Raw genomic sequence first — 24,662 nt, 5'->3', positions numbered from 1 at the left:
AGGTTTTTGTATGTCTTTTCTGTGCCTTTTAGAGAGGTTAACCCAGTTCTTGCAATAGTGCAGTGTTGTTATCATTTCTAATCAAGTTAGTAAGCTAACTCAGTGTGAACTCTGGTGCTCTGGTTGTCAGGCCGCAACTACGCGGCGAAGGTGATGCACGGGACGAGCGCCCTCCGGCCGTTCATGAGCAACGAGCTGGAGATCATGAACGCGCTGAACCACCGCAAGCTGATCAGGCTGCAGGACGCCTACGACACGGACCGCTCGCTCGTGCTCGTCACTGAACTGTATCCTTTGTCAGCTGAACGCTGGGACTCGTATGGATGTACTCTCCACTTGCATACTTGCGTACCTCTGCCTCAGTATGTTACTTTCTTGCTCTGAATAGCATCAGAAAAAAAAATTAGTATGGTAATTCAGTGAATGTAATTTTTCGAATGTAATATTCCTATACTTTTATATGGGGCCAGGCTTGGTTGATGAGAGAATGATGAAATTAACGTTTAATTTGGGCGCCACCCCGTATGTTAGGGTATGCAGACCCAGCTAGCACTCTCCGCTCAAGGTGTGACATCACTCGGAAGGGATGGTCGGGAAGGGGGGGGGGGGGCGTGTTAAATGAAACATGTCCCTGATAGTAGTGCCTTGTGCAGATAATCTGGTCCGCTCTCTATGTCGGACAGGCTATATGTTAATAACTATGTGGACTCCTGTGACATCCCAAACGCCTCTAACCTCCATGTGCTCCCGCATGGTCGAAGAGGAATACATGATTAAAGTACAATCTTTTACGATGTGCTTCACTGCAGTTAATGTAAACATTACAAAGAAATAACAATAGCGCAAATAAAAAGCCTTGCGGCACGGATTGGCTTATTTGCAGTCCAGCGCACTCATGTGACTGGATATGTTCGCATAAGTTCCAAAGTCCCTGAGAGGGTGAAACATAATTAAGTTTAACAGTCGCCGTCCCGAGACAGCTCCGAGGTTAAAAAATAAAAAAATTGAATATGGATTAGAGTTTAAACAGAATTAGAATATCAGTAGCACTCAACGATGAAGTCCTCGGGGTGCTGGTGCGTCGGCAAGAGGTGGTGATGTCGAATGAGCTGAGGGCAGTGGGTGGCTTCCCCATGCTAAGACACAAAAACTGTGCCGCATACATTAAACGTAGAAAACACAAAAATTAAGATATAATATTAAGAATTACAAACCCAATAATACATCAACTGTAGTTAATGTTATAAAAAGCTTGAGAATATCTTCTTTCTCTGTATTGTGTTCAGAACGTTGGAAATCGCCGAGGTATAACTCTTTAACTGCTTACAACTAAAGTTAACTTTCACCCGATTACCTGTAGTAATATTTAAATTTGATTTATTTATTAGGTTAACTTTTGAATGATATAATAACAAGAAAGAGGCATTTAATTTTTCTGATAATTTTAACTTGTATAACTAGCCCACACGACACAGATTCATTTTTGTATTACTTTCTGGTTGTTACATTTACTTGCAAAACCAAACTTACCTTCAATATTTGTTTTTTCGATATGTAATCTACATATGATGTTCTTTCGCAGAAGAGATTTGTAGAAAATACATTGAATAGTTACATTTAAAATTGCATTAATCAATCTTGAGAGATTTAAAGTGGCGCCCGAGGCATTTAAGTGGTTGCAAGTAGTATTTTGATATTTTTGAAATAAGCTAAGGAACATAGATTACTAAATTGTTCTGTGACTGAAAACCTTACCATGATAAAAATCAAAACAAATCAAAATTTATTGGACAGTAAAACCAGCCAGCCAGCGCAGAGTTAAAGTGGGGAGTGGTGGAGGGGGCAGTGCAGTGCGTGGTCCTTGACCGGCGAACCAGGGCCGCGGGAGGGGAGCTCATGGACAGCCTGACGAAGCAGCCCTACGTGACGGAGTCGGAGGTCGCCGGCTACATCCGCCAGCTGCTGTGGGGGCTGGAGCACATGCACAACCAGAACATCGCACACCTCGGCCTCACGGTGAGTCTCGCCGCCGCACAACATCTGACACTAGCAGCTGTCCTCGTCTGCGTGTGCCCTGTTGCCAGATGCACACCATAGAGCACTTCAGTTTTAGATACTACTTTGTGATGTAATAAAAAAAATTTTAAACATGAATCATTATACTTTTGTAAATTAAAATTTAAATGAGAATTTTTGGATATAGATTTCCCTGTTGTATTTCATCAAGAGCATCATCTGATAATGTTTTTTTTCTAAAGAGTTGTAGTTACATGATGTAATTTCAGTTCCAACAAATCTTTTAATATTATTTAATGTTAAAATATTTTACTCTCTGAAGGGGAACATACTATGTTTTTGGAATTAAATGTTTATTTTTGTGACTGACTACAACTGTAGGTAATAATATAGTCAATAGACACTAATAATCCGGTCAATTTAGACATTCGAAGGTGCATAAAATCCCAACACGCTGAAAATCAGTAAAATTGTTCAAAACATAATTATAAATAATATTTAAAAGTTCCCCATCATTCCCGTGTATGGAAAAGATTTTATTCAAGGTCAAAGGTCAAGAAAATGAGTTTTTGCGATTTTTAGCAGGAGGAGAAGAAGATGAACAAGAAGATCAAGAAGAATTTGTAACTTACGAATCAGGCGAATGAACTTCACCACTTTTTTTAAATTTACATCGCTTTTATCTTTTCCAATCTTTGAAAATTTCCGTTATTTTGCAATAGTTTCACATTAAACAGGATCACAACTGACCCGTGGAGTAGGCCTACTGGGGAAACCACGTTAAAAAAAATGCTCTAAGTACACTACCTCATAGTTGGCGTGGAAACGTGTGCATATTATGACGATAACAACTTTTATAACTTTTTGAATCGTTATATCTCAGAAACGGTGGCTCGTAGGAAAAAAAAGTATTAATACATTTTTTATAGATAATTTTATGATCTACAATTTTTGTCTAAGGTACTTTTATGATAAAACTTACCGTTTTGCTGAAAATCGTGAAAAACCCATTTTTTGACCTTTGACCTTGAATAAAAAATTATCCATATACTGGAATGATGGGGAACTTTTAAATATTATTTATAATTATGTTTTGAACAATTTTACTGATTTTCAGCTTGGGATTTTATGTACCTTCACTCTCATTTTTTGGTCTAGATTGACCGGACTATAATTTATTGGCTAAGATAACCCAACAAATAGTAAAATTTTTAAAATGTGTATTAACGTATTATAATAAAGATTATACAAAATAGAAAGATTTTTTATGTTAACAAATTGATAGAATCATTTTGGCATAAGAGATCACCATTTACTCTGTATTGCAATCTAAGCGTGAATGAAAAACATTACAATTCTTCACTGTCTCGCCAAGTATAGTGAAAAGGTCTCTATTCAAGCATTCTTTGATCTGTCTCATTCTGTGATCCTGTGCTAATCGAGCCATTGTGTTCAGATATTTTTGTGTGGATTCTGATTGTTGACCTTGGTTACCAGGTAGCAGTACTGCAGTGCTGACTCTCACAGAGTTTCCTGTTTTCTAGCAGGTTACATTCCACATTTCAATTTCCACTGGTACATTTCCATAGGAATTTTTTAAAGAAGACAAATGCTCGGCTGAATTTTTCTTTTCTTTAGACTGTCTTATTACAACTATTTTCAAACATAATTGTAAGGTCAATTGGTGTTCCTGTTACAACTACATACATTGAATGTCGATAATCCGGCCAAATTTCTAATCTTGCGAGGGCCTTGTCCCAAGTGTCCTGGATTAAAGACCTTTGATTGTATCATCTAACAATCATTTTCATTTTTTTTTTTTTTGTGTTTTATTAAACAGTAGGTGCCGGCTAAGGGGAAGCTTACCTCTGCTGACTCCCGGTTCAGTTATGAACATATCCAAAGTTCACCACTCACTTGTGCGACTTCGTGGTCCGAATGAAAAAACACCATTTTGTGAGATTTCTTACATTTTTACAATTTTTGACATATCTTAAACATGAGTAACCAACATACACACAAGCATACATAACGTAACACAAAATTTAATTTCACCTAAACGTGCAAAATTGTACCCTCCTGGAGAAAAGAATAAAATATGAATTTTTGTGATGATTTCATGAATGCAGTACTTATAACCTAACTAACCTTATAATTTTACAATAGCAAAAAAAAAGTGAGCAGGGCTTTCAGTAATCACCAGAAATGTGTAACATCTAACCTCTGTAATGAGTCCATGTGTCCTCATGTTGCTGTCGAGAAAGAATGAAGGCTGTTGTTGGGTGGGGGTGTGGGGGGAGGAAGGGGTGTGTGGTGGCGAATAACATGCTCCCTTTCTCTCTCTCTCTCCTCTCTGTCGCTCGGCGGTTTCAAGAAGCCCTCCCCCTCCCATTGTGTTACTGGCTTCTTTATTAATGTCTCACACGGTTTGGATTCCAATTTCATATTCCTGTGCTAATTTAGCTGCAGTTTCTCCTTTTTTTAACCTGTCCACAAATTCTAACTTCTCTGCTATTGTCAGCACTTTACGTTTCCTTTTACCATATATGATTACAAAAACAAATGTGCCTGGGAGAACTGATGTAAATAACTGCGTGAAAAATGCCTCCTACTAAATGTCGTATAAAGAGAGCTAAGATGTTACACTTGAAAAATATGTGAATATGCACGAACGTAGTAGTTTTGGTGTGTCTGACTTGGAGTCAGTGAATAGTAGATTTCCCACCAACTTAACAAGAGGGTTGAGAGATATCGGGACATGTAGTGTCTTCTTCCCTCACACCATACCATCCCTTACCTTATATTCCCCAGAATATATATTCTTTTTGCCTTTGTATTCACGCTTCAAATATTGTGCCCTACTATCACACGTCCACCTCCACTCCCCTCCTTAGGAACAAAATCCAGGATAAGCCCTTTTTAGATATTAGCAGTTTGCTCTTTGAGAGAGGCGAACTTGTTTTTCTGTTGTTTGCAGATTGGAGATTTGCTCATCTCCCATCCAGGAGGGGATGATTTGAAAGTGTGCGATTTTGGTCTCAGCAGGAGATTGGCATACGGAAAACTAGCGTCTCTCGACTACGGTAAGAACCTCATAGCAAGACAATCAAAATTTACGGCAAAACATATTAATGAGAAGGGTTTAGAATATTTTTCTTTTCAGCTTTGATAATCTTTGTAAATGTTGTACCAAAGGCCTGTTAAAAACTTACTTAATGTAAAACTGAGAAATCTTTACTTATTAACAGGGAAAATTTATTATAAGGGTAAATTGTATGTATTTATATGTCCAATGTTAAATTTTTTTTAAACTTACTCTATAGGAAAACTTCTTCAGTGGGATTTTCTTAAGAGAGTTCACTGTAGATGGCTTTTAATTATGTACTTGAGTATTAAACCAGTGCTCATTCATTCAAGCTTATGTTATCAGCACAGAGAAATTTTTAATTTGCCAGAGAGAGAGAGATTGTTTTAGTTTTAGTCCCATAGTCAACGTAGTGTTTTTCTCTATACCAGCGCTTGTCTGTTACTACTGTCAGCTGTTTTCAGTCTCATGATTCACCAGAAAATGACGCTTTGTCAATGCTTACTCTTCATATCTCTCTTGCTTGAACATTTTTTCATTAATAATAATGCTGAAAGTTGGGCATTTAATCATTACAGAAAATTCTCTTTTATTCTGTGGGTGAAATACAGTAGTGATTATTAACTACACCTGTATAATAATTTTTACACAGTTGGTTGTATTATCGGCTATGTTCACTGCCCATTCCCAGTCGACTGAGCCAGTAAGAATGGGGTTGCTCTACGTTAAGGAAAAGCCACCCTGTTTCGAGAGAGTAGGAATGAGGTTGCTGGGTGGCAGGCATGCCGGAGTACGTGGCGCCCGAGGTGGCCGGCGGGGACGGCGTGGGCACGCCGGCGGACATGTGGTCCGTGGGCATCATAACCCACATCCTGCTGTCGGGGCGGTCGCCGTTCAAGGGCGCAGACGACCGCGAGACGCTGACGCGTGTCAGGGACGGCTCGTGGCGGCGCGACGACGAGGAGTGGTGGTCGCGCGTCTCCGCCGAGGCCCGGGACTTCATCAGCAAGCTGCTGGTGCGCGAGGCGGACGGCCGGCTGGACGTGCAGGCGGCGCTGCGACACCCCTGGCTCTCCGGCGCAGACAAGATGCCGGCCGACCAGTACCGCATCGGCTCGGACCAGCTCAGGAACTACTACAACAGCTTCCGGTACGTGCCACTGTTTCTTCAATTAGTTAATCAGCTTCTGCTAATGTCTTAAAAACTATTTCTTTTTTTCTGTTTTAATATCCACCCATAAAATATAAGATCACGTTTTTAAAAGCAGTAATGTACCAAAAAAAAATTTTATTCAAATTTTTTTTTTCTCCTTCTGTAAAAAATTATTATATTCTCTTTTAAACAATATGATTTTCGCAATGCACACCGCTAAAACTCCATTAGGAAGGGCACAGTAGAGTTTCTAACTTAGAATATGGTACGGCTGCTCGTAGCAAAATTCTCGATAAGCAGGGTAGTCTTAGAACATATACAGAGAAGAAAAATAATCAGCACTGTACTGGTTTATATTACTGAACTGGTAATGAATTTTTGATAACCCATATTGATGTAATGCAAATCATATTTAGAGAGCCAACAAAAGCTGTCTCCACAATGAGACATGAATGTTCACACCAAGGATGTGGTATTAAATGAAAAGCAGCTGCCCATGCTGTCCTGCCAACTACTGCTGACAGAAGGAAAATAATAGCTTAGTGGAAATGGCATTCATTAAATCTAAAAAGTCTTATCAGTTCAATAAAACCATTAAATTTTCTTAACATGAAATTTATTTTTTAAATGGGTAATTATTATGAAAAAATTAGTAAATGGTATTATTAGATATAACTACCTCTCGAGAAGGGAAAGGGGAATGGTTGGAAATACAGCAAACAGGAAATCCTGTGAACAGTAAATCTTGCACAAATTTTACAGATATACATCTGAAATAGTTGTTACCATCGTAAAAAGATAGATGATAAAGTAGCTTTTTTTGAATATATTCTATAGCATTTAAATATGTTGATGAATTATGAGGAAAAATACAATGGCAAATACCTACAAGTATTCGTAGAATCCTAATAGTTTTGTAGAATAGCACAGTCTGACCTGTTGGATCAGTAAAACAGTTTTGTCCAAGGTCTCATGTTCGATACCCGCCTGGGTCGAAAAATTTTTCACTCGTGAAAAATTTCCTTTCTTGGTTCAGGACCGGGTGTTGTGCCATCCCTTCACCTGCATACTGCAAAAGGCAGTGGTGAGCCATTGCAGAATCACCTCATCTCCTTGTGGCGATGTTTGGGATATGAATTAGTCCATTCATCATCAGACAGATCCCTTTTCCTTCAACTCTCTGCTTCTTACCGGGAGAAAATTTGACCTGTTGAGTCTACAAGGGTTCCACTTGAAACAGTCTTGCACCCAGGAATGATGACGTGAGGTGGCATCTCCCATCCGTGCAGGGACTGGTACAGCAACGCTTCGTGCCGCACGTTCTACCGGCGCCGGCCGCTCAGCGGGGCCTTCACCCACCCGTCGCGCATGGTGTACCCCCCGGGAGGGGCCTACACCCCTGAGGCCAGCCCCGAGCCGCCTGGCAAGGAGCCCCGCCCACCGCGCACCTGGGAGGACAGCGTCCCGTCGCGCGAGCCCCTCAACTACGAGGTCGGCAGCTTCACCAACGAGAGCCAGTGAGTCTCCTCCCGCCGTGCCGTTCTTCCTCTCTTCTAGCTTTCATTTGCAACGAAGGGGGTATTTATAGCCTATCAGTAGGGACAGGAAAAATTTGCGGGTTCAATGACCTGTAGGATGAACTCCATAGTTCTACGAACACTCGGTCAAATGCCACCCACTCATTGGCTGCTGTCTTGTGAGACGTCCCAGCGTAGCAGCCTGTGATTCGATAAAGCTTTGTGTTTGGGTGTTTCTCATTGGCTCAGAGTGATCCAGTTGAGTTGTGAGCCAATAGCAGAGGCAGCACTGAGGTATAACTATTTGAATTTCAGGCTGTCGTGAAATGAATCCGTGAATTTTACCGGTCTCTACCTATCAGACGATTTTCTGTATCAACGCGAATTATTGAAAAGTCACCAGCACCTCGACATGGCCGACTTCCGGTCACATCCTCACTGACCTGAAGTCGACCGTAGTTCACCGACAGGTGCCGAGGCGGGAAATAAAAACTTATTGCGTTCCAGGTATTGCAGCTGTATCGCAGCACTGTCTGGCATTGTGAATTAAACATGTACAGAGATACATAAATATAATTTAACAACTTCAAAACCTCACAAAAAAAACTGCATTACTTTGAGTGGCGATTGTATTTATAAGCATTAACATGAAATATATATTGAAATTAAACGAAACCATGTACAAGTTTTTGTTAAAACATAACTATTAAATTAGCATAAAAATATATTTTTAAAAAGGGTTTCCCCACACTTTGTTATTTTAATGTGATATTCATATTCAAAAAAAACTATTACATTTTGTATTCAAATTTGATTCAAACCAATAACTTACGTTCACAAATTTAAACTATCCTAATTTCATGAATTAAATGAAAACCTATTTTATTTATAATTTTTTTTATGAATTAATTAATGGATTTTGGCATAAACATTATTTGATGAGATTTTATTTGTGATTTGCGAAGACTGACTTTAATTTTTTGTCTGTCAAATTTTAGACTTCAAATGCATTTTTAGTTTTTGAAAATGAGAAGATAGTTTTATTTCCTTCTCCAAAGACTTGGTCAAAATGTCAACTAAAGCCCGCCGCACACGGTACTATATTCCTTACAATATTGTAAGCTAGGAGTCGTACTGGCTCTACTACTAGTTTCTTCATTCGAATTCAAACTGGATACTAGTAGCTGTACGAGCTGGGCTACTGGTTTTGCGTAATAGACAGCGTCCTATTTTCTTTGCTTGGTGTGTTCCAATATTTATGGAGTGGCCAATCAGAACTCACTAAAACAGCACGAGGGGTTGTTTACACTTTTAAGCGCGCATTTCGTGATAAACATGGACGGAAATAAGTGGACTAGTGACCAACTTCTCGTTTTAATAAATGCATACAAAGAAGAGCCTTGTTTGTATGCAGTAAAAAATGTGAATTATCATAATAAAAATTTGTTGTGGAGAATATTCTCTTAACAAAACTAGTAAGGCAGCTAGAATCGTGTGCAGCAGAAACTTGCAGCGCACCTAGTGTTTCAGCTAGTAGCCTACACAGTACAGAAACCAGTAGGCAAACTAGTAGAAAATATTGTACCGTGTGCGGTGGGCTTAAGGCAGGGAAGCGCGGCTGTTGCAGCTACCAGTACGGCCCGGACACCTACCTGCTGCAGCTGAGGGACACGGACTTCCCCGTGAGGCTGCGCGAGTACATGAAGGTGGCGGCCAACCGCGGCCCGGGCTTCTCCCTCACGCTCAACGACACGCACCTGGACTGGAGGGTGCGTACCGCTTCCTCGCCGGCATCGGTACTAGTTTCCTGGAACAGTATTTTTGGGGAGATTTTCCAATTATTTACTGGAAAATTTTCCAAATATGCTTTTACAGAAACGCAGAAATAAATGTTAATTATATTTGTATACAAACAGAACTAAATAAATTTTTTTTTTTCTGCTTTCTTAACCTCTCACGTAACATTTAACATTGGAGAGTTGGGTAGAACCCATGCTAACTTCTACCAACTGAAAGGAACAAAAAAAATTGTTGTTTAAACAGTACTTACCAGTCTGCAGAAAATAAATTATTGCATAATCTATAGCAAACTATTTTCCGGTATGTAAATCCATGTTGGTTTTTGAGGGGGAGGGGGGGGGGGGTAGTTTTCCAGAAAAATGTGGAGTTATATTTTTTCCCAAGAATTTTCCGAATGTGAAATTTTTCTCGGAAAGTTTAGCCACTCACATCCCTATGAAACACTGGAACACTGGGAAATGTAATTGAAGAAATTAATTTTTTTAACTCCTATCTTGAGCCAGGATTGCCATCTTTGGATTCTGTTCCAATACTTAGTTGAGCTGGGCTCTCCAAATCCTCAGATCGGATGACATTATTCCCTGGAGCATGATTCAAGGGATTGGAGAGGCAAACTTAACAAAGAATGGGATCAGGATGTTACAGATGGCAAACCTGGCTCGAGTTAGGAGTTGAGAAAGTGTTGATAGATTCAGTTTAATGTTCTCAAGTTTCATCACTTGCAATTTATGTTTAAGATTGTATAGATGAAATTTTAGTTATTTCTCAGTTACATTAGTTTATCACCCACTAAGAAACTTAAGAATGTGTTTTTGTATCAGGCCTATAAGCCTGTCTGGGGTAGTCATATCAAAGATCTTTCTTCAAGACTATTCGTTATTTGTAAATGTTGCAGTGTGGATGAGTGTGATCATATAATATGTTGTAGATTGGTATTTCTATAGGTCATTTCCCTCCCCCCCTTCCTTCCAGTCTTCTGTACAATACTCTCAATTTTCATGTTCCTGACCAAGCATTTAAGCATTATCTGGGTTTCATTTTGTACTTTCAACAGAGATTAGTGTAATACATGTTTTCTCCAATCCAAAACATGAATTCAATTATTATAAGAGTGTCTTAAATTCAAATCTAGTTCTTAAGAGATTGGATATTTTCTTTTCATAGGCTTTTACCTTGCGCTTCTGCACAGGAGCTTAAGGCAATAGGTCCTCCAAGATGGTTGATCCTTGATGTTTCTAGTAAATCACAAACATGTATATGATTTCCCCTCAACAGCGTAACCCCGTTTGTTAAAACATCGGGTATCAGTACAGCGCATATTACCAAACCAAATTCGTATTATTTTACAATCCGCACCTAATGTAACAATCCCTGGTTTTGCCTGCAGGCACATCAAGAAGAACTATGGGCCCGAAACCAATAATTTTGTGAGGCCCTCTACCCATTTTTTATGTAGTTTTTCAAACTCCACAGTTTAAAAATGTATATGTATTTATATATAGACTGTAAATGTTACGACAGACAACCATAACTGTAAACCTGAAACGTGCATGTTTCGTAACCTGAGTGTTTTCCAGTGAATTCTAATATCAGTGTAAAGTCAGAGATAAAGTGAAATCTCTGAGCTCAGCCCGGATTACCTGGTGCAGAGGCCCTTGGAATTACACCCCCTCTTTCCTCTGAATTCGGTCCCTCCTTTCCTCCCCTTCGCAGAGCCTGGTTCATCTGGAATGCGAGTGCCAGTTAACCAAGTTGACAGTAAAAGCAATCTCCACCAGAATGAGTAACGCCCCAGTGCTGACCAGTACTGCCTTGCTCCAGACGCCGGTGATCCGGGAGCGACGGCGCTTCACGGACGTGATGGACGAGGAGATAGACGACGAGCGCAAGGAGCGCATCAACCAGTACGGCTCGGCCGAGGTGTACTCGCTGAGGCGGCTGCGACGCGAGCTGGGCACTCGGCCCGACGGCCACGCCGAGGCAGAGGCCATGATCGAGTACAAGCGCGAGGGGCAGGTGAGCGCACTTACATAGCAGCGAGATGTGAATGGCTGTGTAGTTGTCAAGCTGGAGTCACAAGGCTCGACCCGCTCAGTAGCCAATGAAATACGAGGTCTCCGTGACGTCAACACGCGCCCGTACCGTCTGCAAGAAGTCACTTCTATTCCTGATTTCGTTGCATCATGCCGCACAACGGAAACCAAAAACATTTCCCTTCTTGGTAAATCTTCATGCTGAAAAAGTTACGTTTCACTTTCACATTTGTAGTTAAAGATTTAAAAAGAAATTGTCAATACATAATTTTATTGATTAATTGTATAATATAGCAATGAAAATCGTTTTAAATTGATGCTAATTAATTATTTTTTAATCAAAAAGATATATTTGTTTATTTAAATTGCAAAGTTGATTAATCAAATTTTTAAAGTAAAAGAATGATTAAAAACTTACAAATTTAAAAATGATTTTCTTTAACTTCTAGCGCCATCTTTTGGCTAAAAATTCAAATGCACTTCTTAACACATTCAAAATCAAATATGGTACAGAAGCTGAGTAAGTAGAAGGATTATCGTACGCGGTGGTACAACACAGTGTTAGAGAGTCCGTGATACTAATGAGCATATTTATATTTGTTAATACCATAGTATGAAATGTTACAGATTTCAAATAATGTATATATGTGTGTGTATATGTATGTGTGTGTGTATTACAAGTTAAGAACAAAAGTTGTTCATTAATGAAAAAGCCTCAGTTTATGATTTGCCAGCATAAAAAATTACTTCAAAAATAAAATTATGCATTTTAAAAATAAAAACAATAAACCCCGTGAATTATGTTCACAATAACTTCTAAAAGGAAATAAACTTTACATCTAACCTGAAATATGACAAAAAAATTTATAACAAATTATTATTACTGGATTGCATGGGGAAGGCTGTAATCTGGGTTGTTACACACTCACATTTGGCTGGTTGTAACACAATGTTAAAACATAGAACCACTTGATGTCTGATAAATGGCAGTGAATGAATTTAAATGTGTGCGCTTATGAAAAGGATTTTTTATTTTTTTTCAAAGGTTTACTAATGATTAGAGACCGGAAAAATTCGCGGATTCATTCGGCGATAGGCTAAAATTCAAGTACATATACCTTTTAGGTGATTTTGCTACTGGCTTACTGTTCATCTGGACGAATCTCAACCAATTATAAACCCTCAACCAAAGAAAGATCGAATCACAGACTAAACCAGCTGAGAAGACTCGCAAGTCAGCAGCCAACGAACTGGTGTTTGTTTGCCCGAGTGTACAGTGGAATGTGCAGTCTATTTATTCTGAAGGCCGTCGAAACCGCGAATTTTTCCGGTCCCCATTAATGATCTATTAGGGGTGTTGTTTGCAGTGTAAATGCACTGAAGCTAGCGCTGGAGAGCATGAGGGGTGAGCGGGGAGGGGCTTGTTGCAGGCCCCGTTCTTCAGGGAGAAGCCGCAGATGCTGCCCATCCTGGAGGACCAGCCGGCCGAGCTGGTGTGCTACGCCGTCGGCGACCCCAAGCCGGTCGTGCAGTGGTTCAGGTGAGCACGGCTGGCGAGACCCTGGCGTCTGGCCGCCGGGCGACTGTTCCCCTGTGGCGGACGTCACTTGTTTGGACTTGTAAATATCGTGTGTAATTTAGTGTATAGTGTTTCAAACAACGTAAACAAAGTGTTTTTGTTTAACATGTGCACACGAAACACGTTTAAAACAACACCAGCAAAAAACCGGAACTATCCGGCCCAGAGGATCAAATGTTTTGTCTAGAGACGTACGAGACTGTTAAATCCAGATAAAACGACACAATTAATGATGATGCACTTGCAAACAACTCGATTGGCAGCAAGCGTGCACAATAGCACAACTTATCGCCATGGTGGTTGAACAACTGTTGCTTTGTTGCCGGAAGTTGCAGGGCTACCCACCTCGGCAGGCAGCCAACTTGAAAAACTTGACGCTGTTAGCAAGCAGCGCGGGAAGCTCAAAAATTCAAATGTTTCAAACACTAAACACTAAATTACACACAATATTATCAAGTCCAAACATCACTTATACTATAACCTGCCACATACTAACAGTAAAAGCTGCTACTAAAGTGTAGAACCCTCTGGCAAATATTTATTTTATTGAAATTTGGCACCCTAGGCCAAATATTTTTTTTTAAATTTGAATGTGGCACTCGCTACTTTTTTTAAAAGAAATTATTAAGAACTAACTGAAAAATCTAGATAAAAATTAATTAGCTGTAATTATTTATTTATTTATTTATTTAATTTGTTACATGCCACACCAACAGCACAAGGCTCCAACGGTGGGCACAACATGTAAGACATGTAAAAAAAAAAAAACAAATACAATAACAGAACAAAAATAAGAACAAAACAATAAATTATAAGAACAACAAATAGTAGGACAAAAACAAATACAAGACAACATAACATACAGTTGGTATCCTTAGATTAATACATCTGGTATTAAATAATTTAGGTAATAACATTAGAGCATAAAGATAATTAATCTTTGGATGCCGAAAGAATAATTTTTTTAACAAGTTTTTTCTCTCTGGTAGGTTGTAAGTGATTAACATACATATTAAAATTGTTAACAAGTCTATATATAATATCATTTGTATTTAAAAGTGTGCACAAAAAAGGTGGGTTACGGCTATTAAAAGAAGGAATTTTAATGCCAGTAACATCAAATATATGAGGACATATAAGATTACCATAATAACAATGGAAGACAAAAATGGCATCTAAGATCTTTCTTCTAGTTGATAATGAACCAAGGAGGGAATTTAAATCTATGTTATTGATGGTATTTAATTTTTTGTTAATATAGTCAGATACTTTAGATTGAATCCTGTCAAGCTTTTCAATATCAGTGTTATTGATGCTATTCCATATAATAGAACCATATTCAAGTTTTGATCTTATTAGAGCTGTATAGAGGGAGAGAATAGAGTCAATATTGGAGGTGTTAAAGGTGATAAATTTAATTAGACCAAGTATTTTGTTAGATACCGTAACACATTAATTTATAGCAAATTTCATGCTTTCACTTTGGTTTTGAAGTTTATGACTGGTAAATATGGGTGCATTTGTTGGTTGTTTATCACACACTTATCTCAACATCAGTTCTTGAAAGCAAATATTCATTATTTCTTTCTTTATTCTACAACTGACCCAGTAGACCGACCTCCGTAACGTAGTCGGATGCACACTGACTTACCGTGCAAGGGGTTCTGGGTTCGAGTCCCGGTAAAGGCATGGGTGTAAATTTGTTAGTGTTTACATTTGTCACAAGTTTGTTGAAGTCAATGAAACCGTCACACAAAATTATCAAACTATGAGAGATAATGAGCAAATAAGGGGGGATGTTTGGCTGGCTTGTGATGAAAATCACGGGCCAGCCAAACATTTTTAATAAAAACAAAGTAGCCCAGTGGCTAATGTCTCTGCCCGCCAACTCAAAGATGCTTGCATCCCTCGGTTCCACCCCGAGCCTCAGCACTCAAGATTTTTGTTAAAAATAACACCAGCGACCCTGGCATCAGCGACACCTACCTTCAAACACATGAACCAACTGTGACTTTACCAGCAGACAACAAAATTGACGCTGAGAATAACACCGGCTCCTTGCCACGTGTTATTTGAAGCAATAACCTGTTGCTATGTTTAGCATCATTGATCATAACTCCCCTCGCCCCACACCATTACTATGTCCTCAGACCACCCTGCTCCACATACTCAATAAATATTTAAATAAACTAAAAAATTAGTCTGGGAAAATTTAAATTGTGTTCAAGGGAAAGTCAGGATAATTTTAGTAAAGTTTTGTATGGATATTCTGTGTACATCTCACAGTAAAACAGATTGCTTTCTTAAAATGGCCAATCCACAGGTTAGCTATCTTGCATCTTGCAGAGGTTCAAAACAAAGGGATCTGTGAATGTCTGTCACGCTAAAATGTCCATCATTCTCACACTTGGGGCTCACCACCGCTTCACTAGTTTAACAACAAAACAGAATCAGAATTCTTAACAGAAACAGGAGCGAAAGGCACATCCACGTAACGCAAAATCATCAAGATGAAAGTTCTAAGGGAAGGCTTGGCACTTGGTGCAGTTGGCTGCCCTGCCAATCATAATACCAGATGAGGTGGAGGTAGAATTCCTAAAATAAATAAATGAGAGAATTAAGTAGATTAATTATGTTAAGTCAGACATTTATGATGGTTAAATTTAGTATACTCAAGCAAGTTATTTAAGACTTCATGGTGTATGTTTGCAGGAACGACGCAGTTATAACGGAGAGCCACCGGGTGAAGATACTGGACGAGGAAAGTGGTCGCTCCATTCTGCGGTTCGAGCCGGCGCTGGCCATCGACGCCGGCATCTACAAGGTCGTGGCGAGGAACCACGTCGGCCAGACACACACGAGGGCCAGGTACACTTCCTCACTGCTAGTACTCAACCTCCGGGCATCATCTTACAAGAGTAATAATTACATCACTTCAAAGCACTCGTTCATGGTATCCTCATGAATATTAAGATTGAATAGGTTTAATTTAAAATGGCCAAAATGTGATTTGTTACCTTTGCCCCGACACCATCAGTTCAGCTGTGTTTGTTGATCCACGGGACTGTGTGCGGGGCAGGGTTGTGCTGGCGAGCACGCCCGCCTCCCCGGACTCCCCGGAGCCGGCCGAGGTGTCGGACACGGAAGTGCTGCTGCGCTGGAAGCAGCCGCGTGACGACGGCCACTCTGCCGTGCTGTGCTACGGCCTGCAGTGCAAGGAGGCCGGTACGTGCTGACACGGATCTGGTCCATCCTCTTCGCGACTAGTACCACTCAGTCGTGATTAGAGATGTGAGGAGACATTTCAGTTCGGATAATTTTATGGACAAATATATTTTCCCAGATTTTTTTTCTGGTACCAAAATATATTTACGTTATTCAAGAAAGGTTGATATACATTATGTAATAATTTCTTTTCTACAGATTAGTAGGTGCTGTTTAAACAACAATTATTTTGTTTCTGTCAGATAGAGCGTAGCATGAGTCTTACCAAACCCTGATACATGAAGTGAGCCATTAGGTGATAAAGAAAGCCAAAATTTTATGATTTATTGTGTTCTGTACAGGGCTAGATTTTAAGGAATATTTTAACCTGCCCAACGGACAGGTGTAATCGAAAATTTGCCTGTCCGCCATCCAATTTGCCTGTCCGCTGTTTTACCCAAATAAAAAAAAATTCAAAGTCGCTGAAAAAGTGAGAAAAAAGGAATTTTGCTATATTTTGCACCTATTTTTATCACACACTTAACATCCTTATTTAATCATCATTTTCAGACGAGTCTCTGTCTGAGTCACTACACGAATTACTTTGCTGATTCTCTCTTGAACATCTTCGATAAGGAGGCTGAAAGGGTCAACGTTTTCTCTGAACATTATGATACCAGAGATTTATTGCTGGTGCTGGATCAAACTCACTTTCAGAAGGTGACTGTATTTGAACACGCATGAGGGCAGACAGTGTATCATCATTTAGACAGTTTCGCCAGTCTGTCTTTATAGACTTCAGTCTTTACAGACTTGAGCAGCCCGTAACAAAAACTGATCCAGATGATTTTGAATGCGTTTCGCAGACTTTGCACAACATTTGTTTTGTTTCTGTGTCGTAACGAAGCCAAAGAAACTCGGAACACCAAGACGTTAAAAAGGTACGGGACCGGGCGTTTTTGTCATATTTAACATTATATTCTGACTTGTCCTCGTCCGTTTTTCTTTTCTGGTGGTTTTGAAGCACCAGTAATGAATTTCCACATTGTGTAACGCAGTTAAATAAATATTTAACAATCGCCGTGACAAGGTAAACTGTAAAAGATTACCGTGTCCTCTGTAAACAAGTAATGTTTATTTTTTGATGTAACAGTTGACAGGCGAATTTTCAAGCAGTCGCAGTCACTGCAGCCACTGTCAGCTGCATCTGGAGTACGCCGTGAAATGTTAACCACGCGAAAACGCTTTTCTGTTAAAAAAAACTATGTTAAAGTAGAGCAAGGAATTAGTAAAGTCGCGATTTATAAAGACAATAAATTAAAAAAATTATGTTTTGAAAGTATACAACGGTAAATTACGTAATTGTTGGCTGCACTGCAACGAAATTAATATTAAAACATGGCAACAAAAACAAACATCATCGGTGTGAGACGTTTTGCATCTCTAGCATACGAATACGACTATGTTACGTGAATCATGACGTGAACGTAAGATTTTAAGAATTATGATTCAGAAGATTTCAGAACGGTTTGTACATAACCTACTTTTTTTCCCGCGGTATACAATAGCCAGAGTCGTCCGTCACAAAAGAGCAGCCATTATTGTTTATTTATAGATATTGTCAAAGACGTTTTATTTGCGGTCGCATAAATGTTATTAATCACCTCTGCTGCATTAGTGTGTGCGAATAACCTCGGCGTCACAAGTTGCACCTGTCCACCGGACAGTTGCCTTTTTTATTTTGCCTGCCCGGACGAGATTTTGCCTGTCCCGGGCAGGCGGACAGGCGCTAAAATCGAGCCCTGGTTCTGTATATATATAAAAAAAAGGTGATAGAATTTATTTTTGTGTTCACGTGAAAGTATAAATCATTGGATAATTTTGCCGAAAATACTTTTCCGGAAAACGAACATCCCTAGTCATCGTGCGTTCACTGAGAATCTAGTGTTAGGCATTGCACATGTGTACACAACACAGTGGTGGAACAAAGGTTTGCATTCATAAGTTAATGTTTTCATCTCAGTTTTTTTTTTTTTTTCAGATGACGTAATTTTATCAGCTGTAGTTGTGATTAAGTCACCTTTTGGATCGGCCTCTGACACAGAGTACCAGTTGCTGTAGCTATATTTAGCTGATAAGTCAGTTAAATTGTAAAAACTATTATGAAACTTTAAATTCTCTGTTTTTAAATTGTTTTTACATAAACATAGTAGAGTCTCTATTAACTGAGGTTCCGTATTATCTGAGTCGAACTAAAGGACCGTTACTGGCAAAGACTGTTTAAAAATTTGCTTCAGGACTTCGATAATGATCTGAGTTTTGTCGAAATCCCAAAGTAAATTAGCCTCAAAGATGCCTTTTACTGGTTGGGCATGTTGTGGAGTGACATGGAAGAAAAGACACTGAAGAAAGCTGAAAAAACATCACCCTGAAAAATGATAACACTGTGCCAACTGAAAACTGGGACAGATTTCTAATTGTATCCATGTTACCAGAGATTTAGCTCATCCGAGATTGGCACGGTCCACGTTAACTCGGTTAATCGAGACTACTGTATTTAATTTCACGGTACACTGAACGTGATGGGAAACGTGCCTGCTCGCAGACAAAGTGGACTGGATGGACGTGGCCAACAACATCGACCACGAGTTCTTCGTGGTGCACGACCTGCAGCCCGCCACTGACTACCAGTTCCGGCTGTCGGCCCGCAACCGCATCGGCTGGAGCGAGCAGGGCATCCCCACGCAGCCGGTGAAGACCAAGGAAGCCGGTAGGTGCAACTGTCGAAGTCGGCAGCAGGTGGTCTCCAGACTTTAGCTCTCGATGATTTTGTAATGAAACTTCTTAACAGCCAGTAGGGTGAATCAGTGACATCAGGGCGTAATGAAAATTAGCGTAACACTAGGATCATTACGGAATGGGTAATGATCAGGAAGAGGGTGGTATAACTGTAGCAACACAGAGCAATATCGAGTGTGGTGAGTCCTTGTTACTGCAGATACATCATTTTCACACTACACACATTATTCTGAGAGCTCTTAACACTACTACAAACTAAATTCTTAGGTTTTTTATTAAAACACACAACTTGCACAGAACCTTTAATTATACAGTGCTAGTATTAACATTAAAGCCCCTGTTAACGCAAATTTATGCATCACATTTTACCTTGAAGTTTGTTGTTGAAAACACTGATGGCACCAACAGCGCTGCCTGCAGTGACAGAGTACTACAACCAGTCTGTGAAGTTTCAGTTCTAATGAGCTTGGCAAATGCACACCCATGAGTTTCCTTTATTTATTTATTTTTAATGATATTTTCGTGGTATTGAGAATTTTCCAAACAAAAATTGGGGAAAACAGTTGTAGAGGCTCAAGCCAAGGAAAAACAAATCATGGATCACACCTAATTGTGTACACCCAACATATGTAACATACATATTTAATTGAAGATAACTTAAATAGCTCAATTGGAAAAATTACAAATGCATGATTATCTTTAGTGCTGAAAGGTTGCAGCTTAATATTTTGCTGCAAGAAAACATTTCTTCCTCGAAAACATTTTAGCAGAAATTTACGAAAAAATATATTCTACAGGAATGTCTGTTTTATGATTTTTCAAGGTTGCTTCCTTCCCCTTCAGTGGTGGTGAGGAATGTCAGGGAAACAATGTTTATTTGTTGACTTACTATCAGCAAACGAAATCTAGCCCCTGCTGTGCCTTTAATGACGATTAACCATAGTCATAGACGTGCATGGGAATTCAGTAGTGAGGTTGCCAGGTTATGGAGCAGCTTCCCTCCCTTTCGCTTCCCATTCCCAGATTCCCGCCCATGTCACACCTCGTCCCTAAAAACCTGAGTAGATATTACATGCAGCCTAAGCAAACAATGTTATGAATAGTTCAACACTAATTGTAGTTTCCTTTTTATTTTTTGCAATGTCAAAGTATTGTTATTATTTTAGTTCGCATATGTGTAAGACACATTCAAAACCACTTTTTTTTTCATGCTCACCAACAGTCGGGAAACTTTTTAGGTGTGCATGAAAAAAGGATAGTTTAGTCACTGCAAGTAGGCAAGTACTGCTTTTCAGGTAGGCACTAGGTGCAGGAAGGCCCTACCTGTAGATAGGCACCTTATTAATTCAAACGTGAATTGACCATGATTTTGGCACTTTGTAATAACAAGGTTTGTATTAACCAAACTATTACAATATATTTAGAACAAAAAACAAAAGTTTTATTATTTCTTATCGTCATCATCATCATATCAACATATCATCATCTTTTTCTTCATCACCATCATCATCATCATCATCATCATCATCATCATCATCATCATCATCATCATCATCATCATCATCATCAGTTTCCAGCCTGTGGCCAGGTCAGCCAAGTAAAATGCCTCCCATCTTCCTCTGTCCTGCCACCATTTCTCATTCATCACTTTCTTCCAGTCTTCTCCTCTCTCCTGCACTCCTTTAACTATCTGGTCTTCCCACCTCTTCCGTGGTCTTCCTTGGGGTCTTCTTCCTGTGTACTTGCACTCCATTTCTCTAGGCGGCCTCTCTTTTCCCATTCTCTGCACATGTCCATACCATCTCATTCTTGCTTTTCCCATGATCTCATTCAAGTCCTGTACTGCTGCTCTTGCTTACACCATCTCATTCATGTTCTTCCTGTCTCACCTCGTAACTGCCAACACACTCCACATAAACCTCTTTCCTATCGCTATGATCTTCCCAGCATCTCTCTTGTCTACAATCCAAGTCTCTGCTCCATAAGTGACTATGGGCACATAGTAGGTGTTGTACAACACTTGTTTGCATTTTAATGGTACCTCCCTCTTCCTCACCAAATCTCTCACACACCTATAGTTGCCCTTATTTTACCTTAAGGCTCAGTCTCGCATGCCATGCCGTTTATTTCGTTTTTTCATCACTACTATTATTTGAAGGCTTTTCTTATGAACCCATCACTGAAGCTCTCTTGCAGATTTTGTTTTGTCTCAAATTTCCTCTACAGATATTTACTAATTTTCTAACAGCGATAAAAAGTCACGAACGTGTTTGTAATTGTGATCACTTACATGACCTTTTACAGCTCGAAAATAACGTTTAGTAAATACCGGGGGAGGAAATTATTTGGCTCTACAACAAATGCAAGAGTGCTTTCGGGATAAATTTAAAGGAATTTCATTAATAGTAATCACAAGTAAAATAAATAACGAACTCATCATTGAGATGGAGCCACAAGACTCATGTCGTAGGAAATGACTAGGAGTGAAGCATTGTTCTGGTAGCGCGTGGTGTTGGGAAGCAGGGGTGTGGTTCCAGGGGCGACCAAGGTGCAGGTGACCCGAGCCATGAAGCACCTCCAGCAGCTGACCGAGACTGGTCGAGAAGTGACCGTGGACGAGCCGCAGGCCCGGCTCGACTACTCCGTCGAGACTTCGCCCATCGAGTGGAGCTCCGAAGGCCAGCTCACCGAGAAGTACAGCTTCGTGTCCGAACTTTCGCGGTAAGTGCCCTGCCGTGCACAGGGTCCTGCTGCCGTGAAGGATGAGTAATGGAGTCGGCAAGTATTCCATAAATATTCTCTATTCGTGAATAATTTTAAATTTTATTTGACATTTTAAATTTGAATAATTGTTATAATTATTTGTTTCAAATAGATACACCAAGTAACACTCATCCACAAGAACAAAAATATGTGAGCGAGTCTTTTAGGAGTCACCAGTGATGTGTAGCATCTAATCTTGGTAATGAGCAAATTCATGTGTACTCATGTTGCAAACACACTTATAATAGGAAACTTGGATGCAAAATTTAACGTAGATTACTTTAAAAGAATGCAGACTAAATATACTAAAATTGTGTTTCCAACAAAATGTCTGGACACGAGTCACACGTAGTTTCCGCACCCACCACTAGAATTCGCTTATGGAGCAGCTACGTTGACTTTTGAATCATTTGATTTGCAGACTGAAATTTTAAAATTTACAATGAAACAGCTTCAATAAAAGCAACAAAAGAAAAATTTAACCCCGTCTTTGGATCTGATTTTTGACAAGAATTTTTATTAAAATACTTCCCATCTTGTTAAAATTCTTCAAACAATAATTCTATAAAAATTCCCATTAGATTTGTATACTTTGTTTCATACCTTCCGTAGTATTCACGAAATTATTCCAACCAAATTCCGTATACGAAGAGCTAATATGTTACAGATCAATAATTTTAATGAAAAAAAAGTTACATTTACAGTGTGAAGCTAAGAAGATATAGCAAGAAATTTAGCTATGTTTTCTCCAAAAAAAAAAAAATATATATATATATATATATATTTATATACAACAAATAATCTGTGATTACAATTAAAAATTATTAAAAATCACTATTTTTGTATATGTAATCACTTGGATCAACAAAAAAATGTTCAAACCTAAAATATTACTTTCATTTTACACTGCTCTATTATGGTTTCATTTTACTATATTTTGCAACAAATTATCATGGATTCTGTGAAGTGTGAAAATAAATAAATTTTCATTAGACAGATTATCCAGGGTGATGGCAGAAAAAAATTCTTCAGCGTTGTGACTGCTGCCTTGAAACTAACGCAAACCAGTTATTGGTCGCGTGATTCACGGGGCCCGAGCACCAAAAGGCACTTCCGATGGCCCTGCGGGGAACTGAGAGTTTCACGTTGAAAGTTATTCTCTGTTTATGCTGCTACTCCTAGCTTGTGGTAGCCACTGTAATAAACCTCCTTGCTATTGTATTAATGTGTTCTCACGGGGTTCTTGGCGCCTACCCTCGTTGCAGTAAATACCAGGACCGCTACTGCTGGATGATCTGCCCAGACTGATAGTCCAGTTAGCACGTCACTGCCCTGGGTTACTGTATGGAGAGTAATTATAAAAAGTAAATTTAGTGGTGTTACGTGAATAGTGGAAATTTGCATATAAATGAAATAATAATTGAAAAACATATGATTTTAATGGTTCTTAAATATTGGTGTGAAATTACGTTTAAAATGAGATTAATTGAGAAACAACCAAGGTGTCAAATCTAGGTGTCGGAAATTAGATGCAAATGACGTCACTAGAACACGTTGAATATCCTGCCGGGTCTAGCTATCCGTCGTCGGAGGCTTGAGTCTCTCTTCACAGGACCTCCAGGTGGTCTGCTGCTACACTGGAACTCTGGATGCTGTAATGCTGTAATTAGCGAACTACAGAGGTGCTGAGGTCGCCGGGTATCAGCTGAAGACTCGACATCCCTCTCGTCCTGGAAAGTCTGGTTGAATTCTGGATTGGTCTCACCAATCTTCGTGGTCGAATCTCAGCTGGCGCTGCCCTCAGATGTCTGGAACCACTACGAGACGAAAACGGGACCGACGCGGAAGTTGGCACTCGAAGTCGCCGATACTCCCTATCTAGGATTTATTTAATCCAGATACAATTTTCTCAACTCGGAGAGAGGAGAATGCTAAGCAGGACACGATCGCGGATGACGCGAAATCTTCTATTTCTCGGGCGGCAACCAAGGCTTTGGTTTGCCCCAGCCCGAGAAACGTCTTCTTTCCGCAAGATGGCGATGGCGTCTCCCTTCTTCCTCCTAATATCTATTTACTGACCGTCCCTAGCAACCAAGGAGCTATCGATATCAGCAAACAGAATAAGTTGCATAGTGAAATAAAAACGTGGATGTTGGAGTGTAAAAGAATCGAACTAAGACCAAATGAGTTAAGTTTCCAAGGAATAATTCTTAGAAGACCCTGAAGTTGAAAGTGTGTCGTCTATGGTAATAAGATGTGTCATATTTGTTATGCCTTGGTTGTCCTCTTTACAATCAAAACAATTAAATACATAATATTCCCTCGTGGAACATACAATTAATATTACAATCATAATAAAAATAATAATATATAACTGTAAACAGTTGTACTGGTTACAGAGCCGCTTCAATGTTTGTTGTGATCTTTTCTTCCAGAAAAATCAAAATAAACTTTCTAAATATACATTGAGTTAGCATGACTATGTTTTTTCTTGAATAACAAATCTTAAATTTCTCACTTCTATTCGTTGAAAGTCTATCAGAGTCTGTGTGAGATAAATTTTATGATGTTACATTCAGCATATCATAAAAGTAATAATTATTAACATAATATTCAAGATAATAAAATTAAACATATCACTTGTTTTAAACTAATAGGTAACATGTTGTTATCTTTTCAATCAACATCAATTAATTATTTAAAACAAATCAAA

The 24,662-nt window shown here is 39.3% G+C and overlaps 1 protein-coding gene across 8 annotated transcripts in view; it reads left to right on the top strand.

The window, feature by feature from the left end:
- The window catches only part of LOC134539976 (obscurin), a 570,520-nt gene that overhangs the window by 515,212 nt on the left and 30,646 nt on the right, over positions 1-24,662 (top strand). For all 8 annotated transcript variants that reach the window (XM_063382379.1, XM_063382380.1, XM_063382377.1 and 5 more), the window contains 12 exons: positions 131-287; positions 1,878-2,016; positions 4,994-5,099; positions 5,882-6,251; positions 7,544-7,771; positions 9,399-9,540; positions 11,393-11,587; positions 13,035-13,144; positions 15,896-16,051; positions 16,263-16,408; positions 18,993-19,157; positions 21,724-21,907. In XM_063382379.1, coding sequence (XP_063238449.1) covers positions 131-287; positions 1,878-2,016; positions 4,994-5,099; positions 5,882-6,251; positions 7,544-7,771; positions 9,399-9,540; positions 11,393-11,587; positions 13,035-13,144; positions 15,896-16,051; positions 16,263-16,408; positions 18,993-19,157; positions 21,724-21,907 — 2,098 coding nt within the window. The remainder of the gene's footprint in view (positions 1-130; positions 288-1,877; positions 2,017-4,993; positions 5,100-5,881; positions 6,252-7,543; positions 7,772-9,398; positions 9,541-11,392; positions 11,588-13,034; positions 13,145-15,895; positions 16,052-16,262; positions 16,409-18,992; positions 19,158-21,723; positions 21,908-24,662) is intronic.

This window comes from Bacillus rossius, chromosome 16 (assembly GCF_032445375.1).
Source record: "Bacillus rossius redtenbacheri isolate Brsri chromosome 16, Brsri_v3, whole genome shotgun sequence".
Classification (NCBI taxonomy): domain Eukaryota; kingdom Metazoa; phylum Arthropoda; class Insecta; order Phasmatodea; family Bacillidae; genus Bacillus; species Bacillus rossius.
Note: the sequence above shows the minus strand (reverse complement) of the source record. Positions and strands in the feature narration are given on the sequence as shown.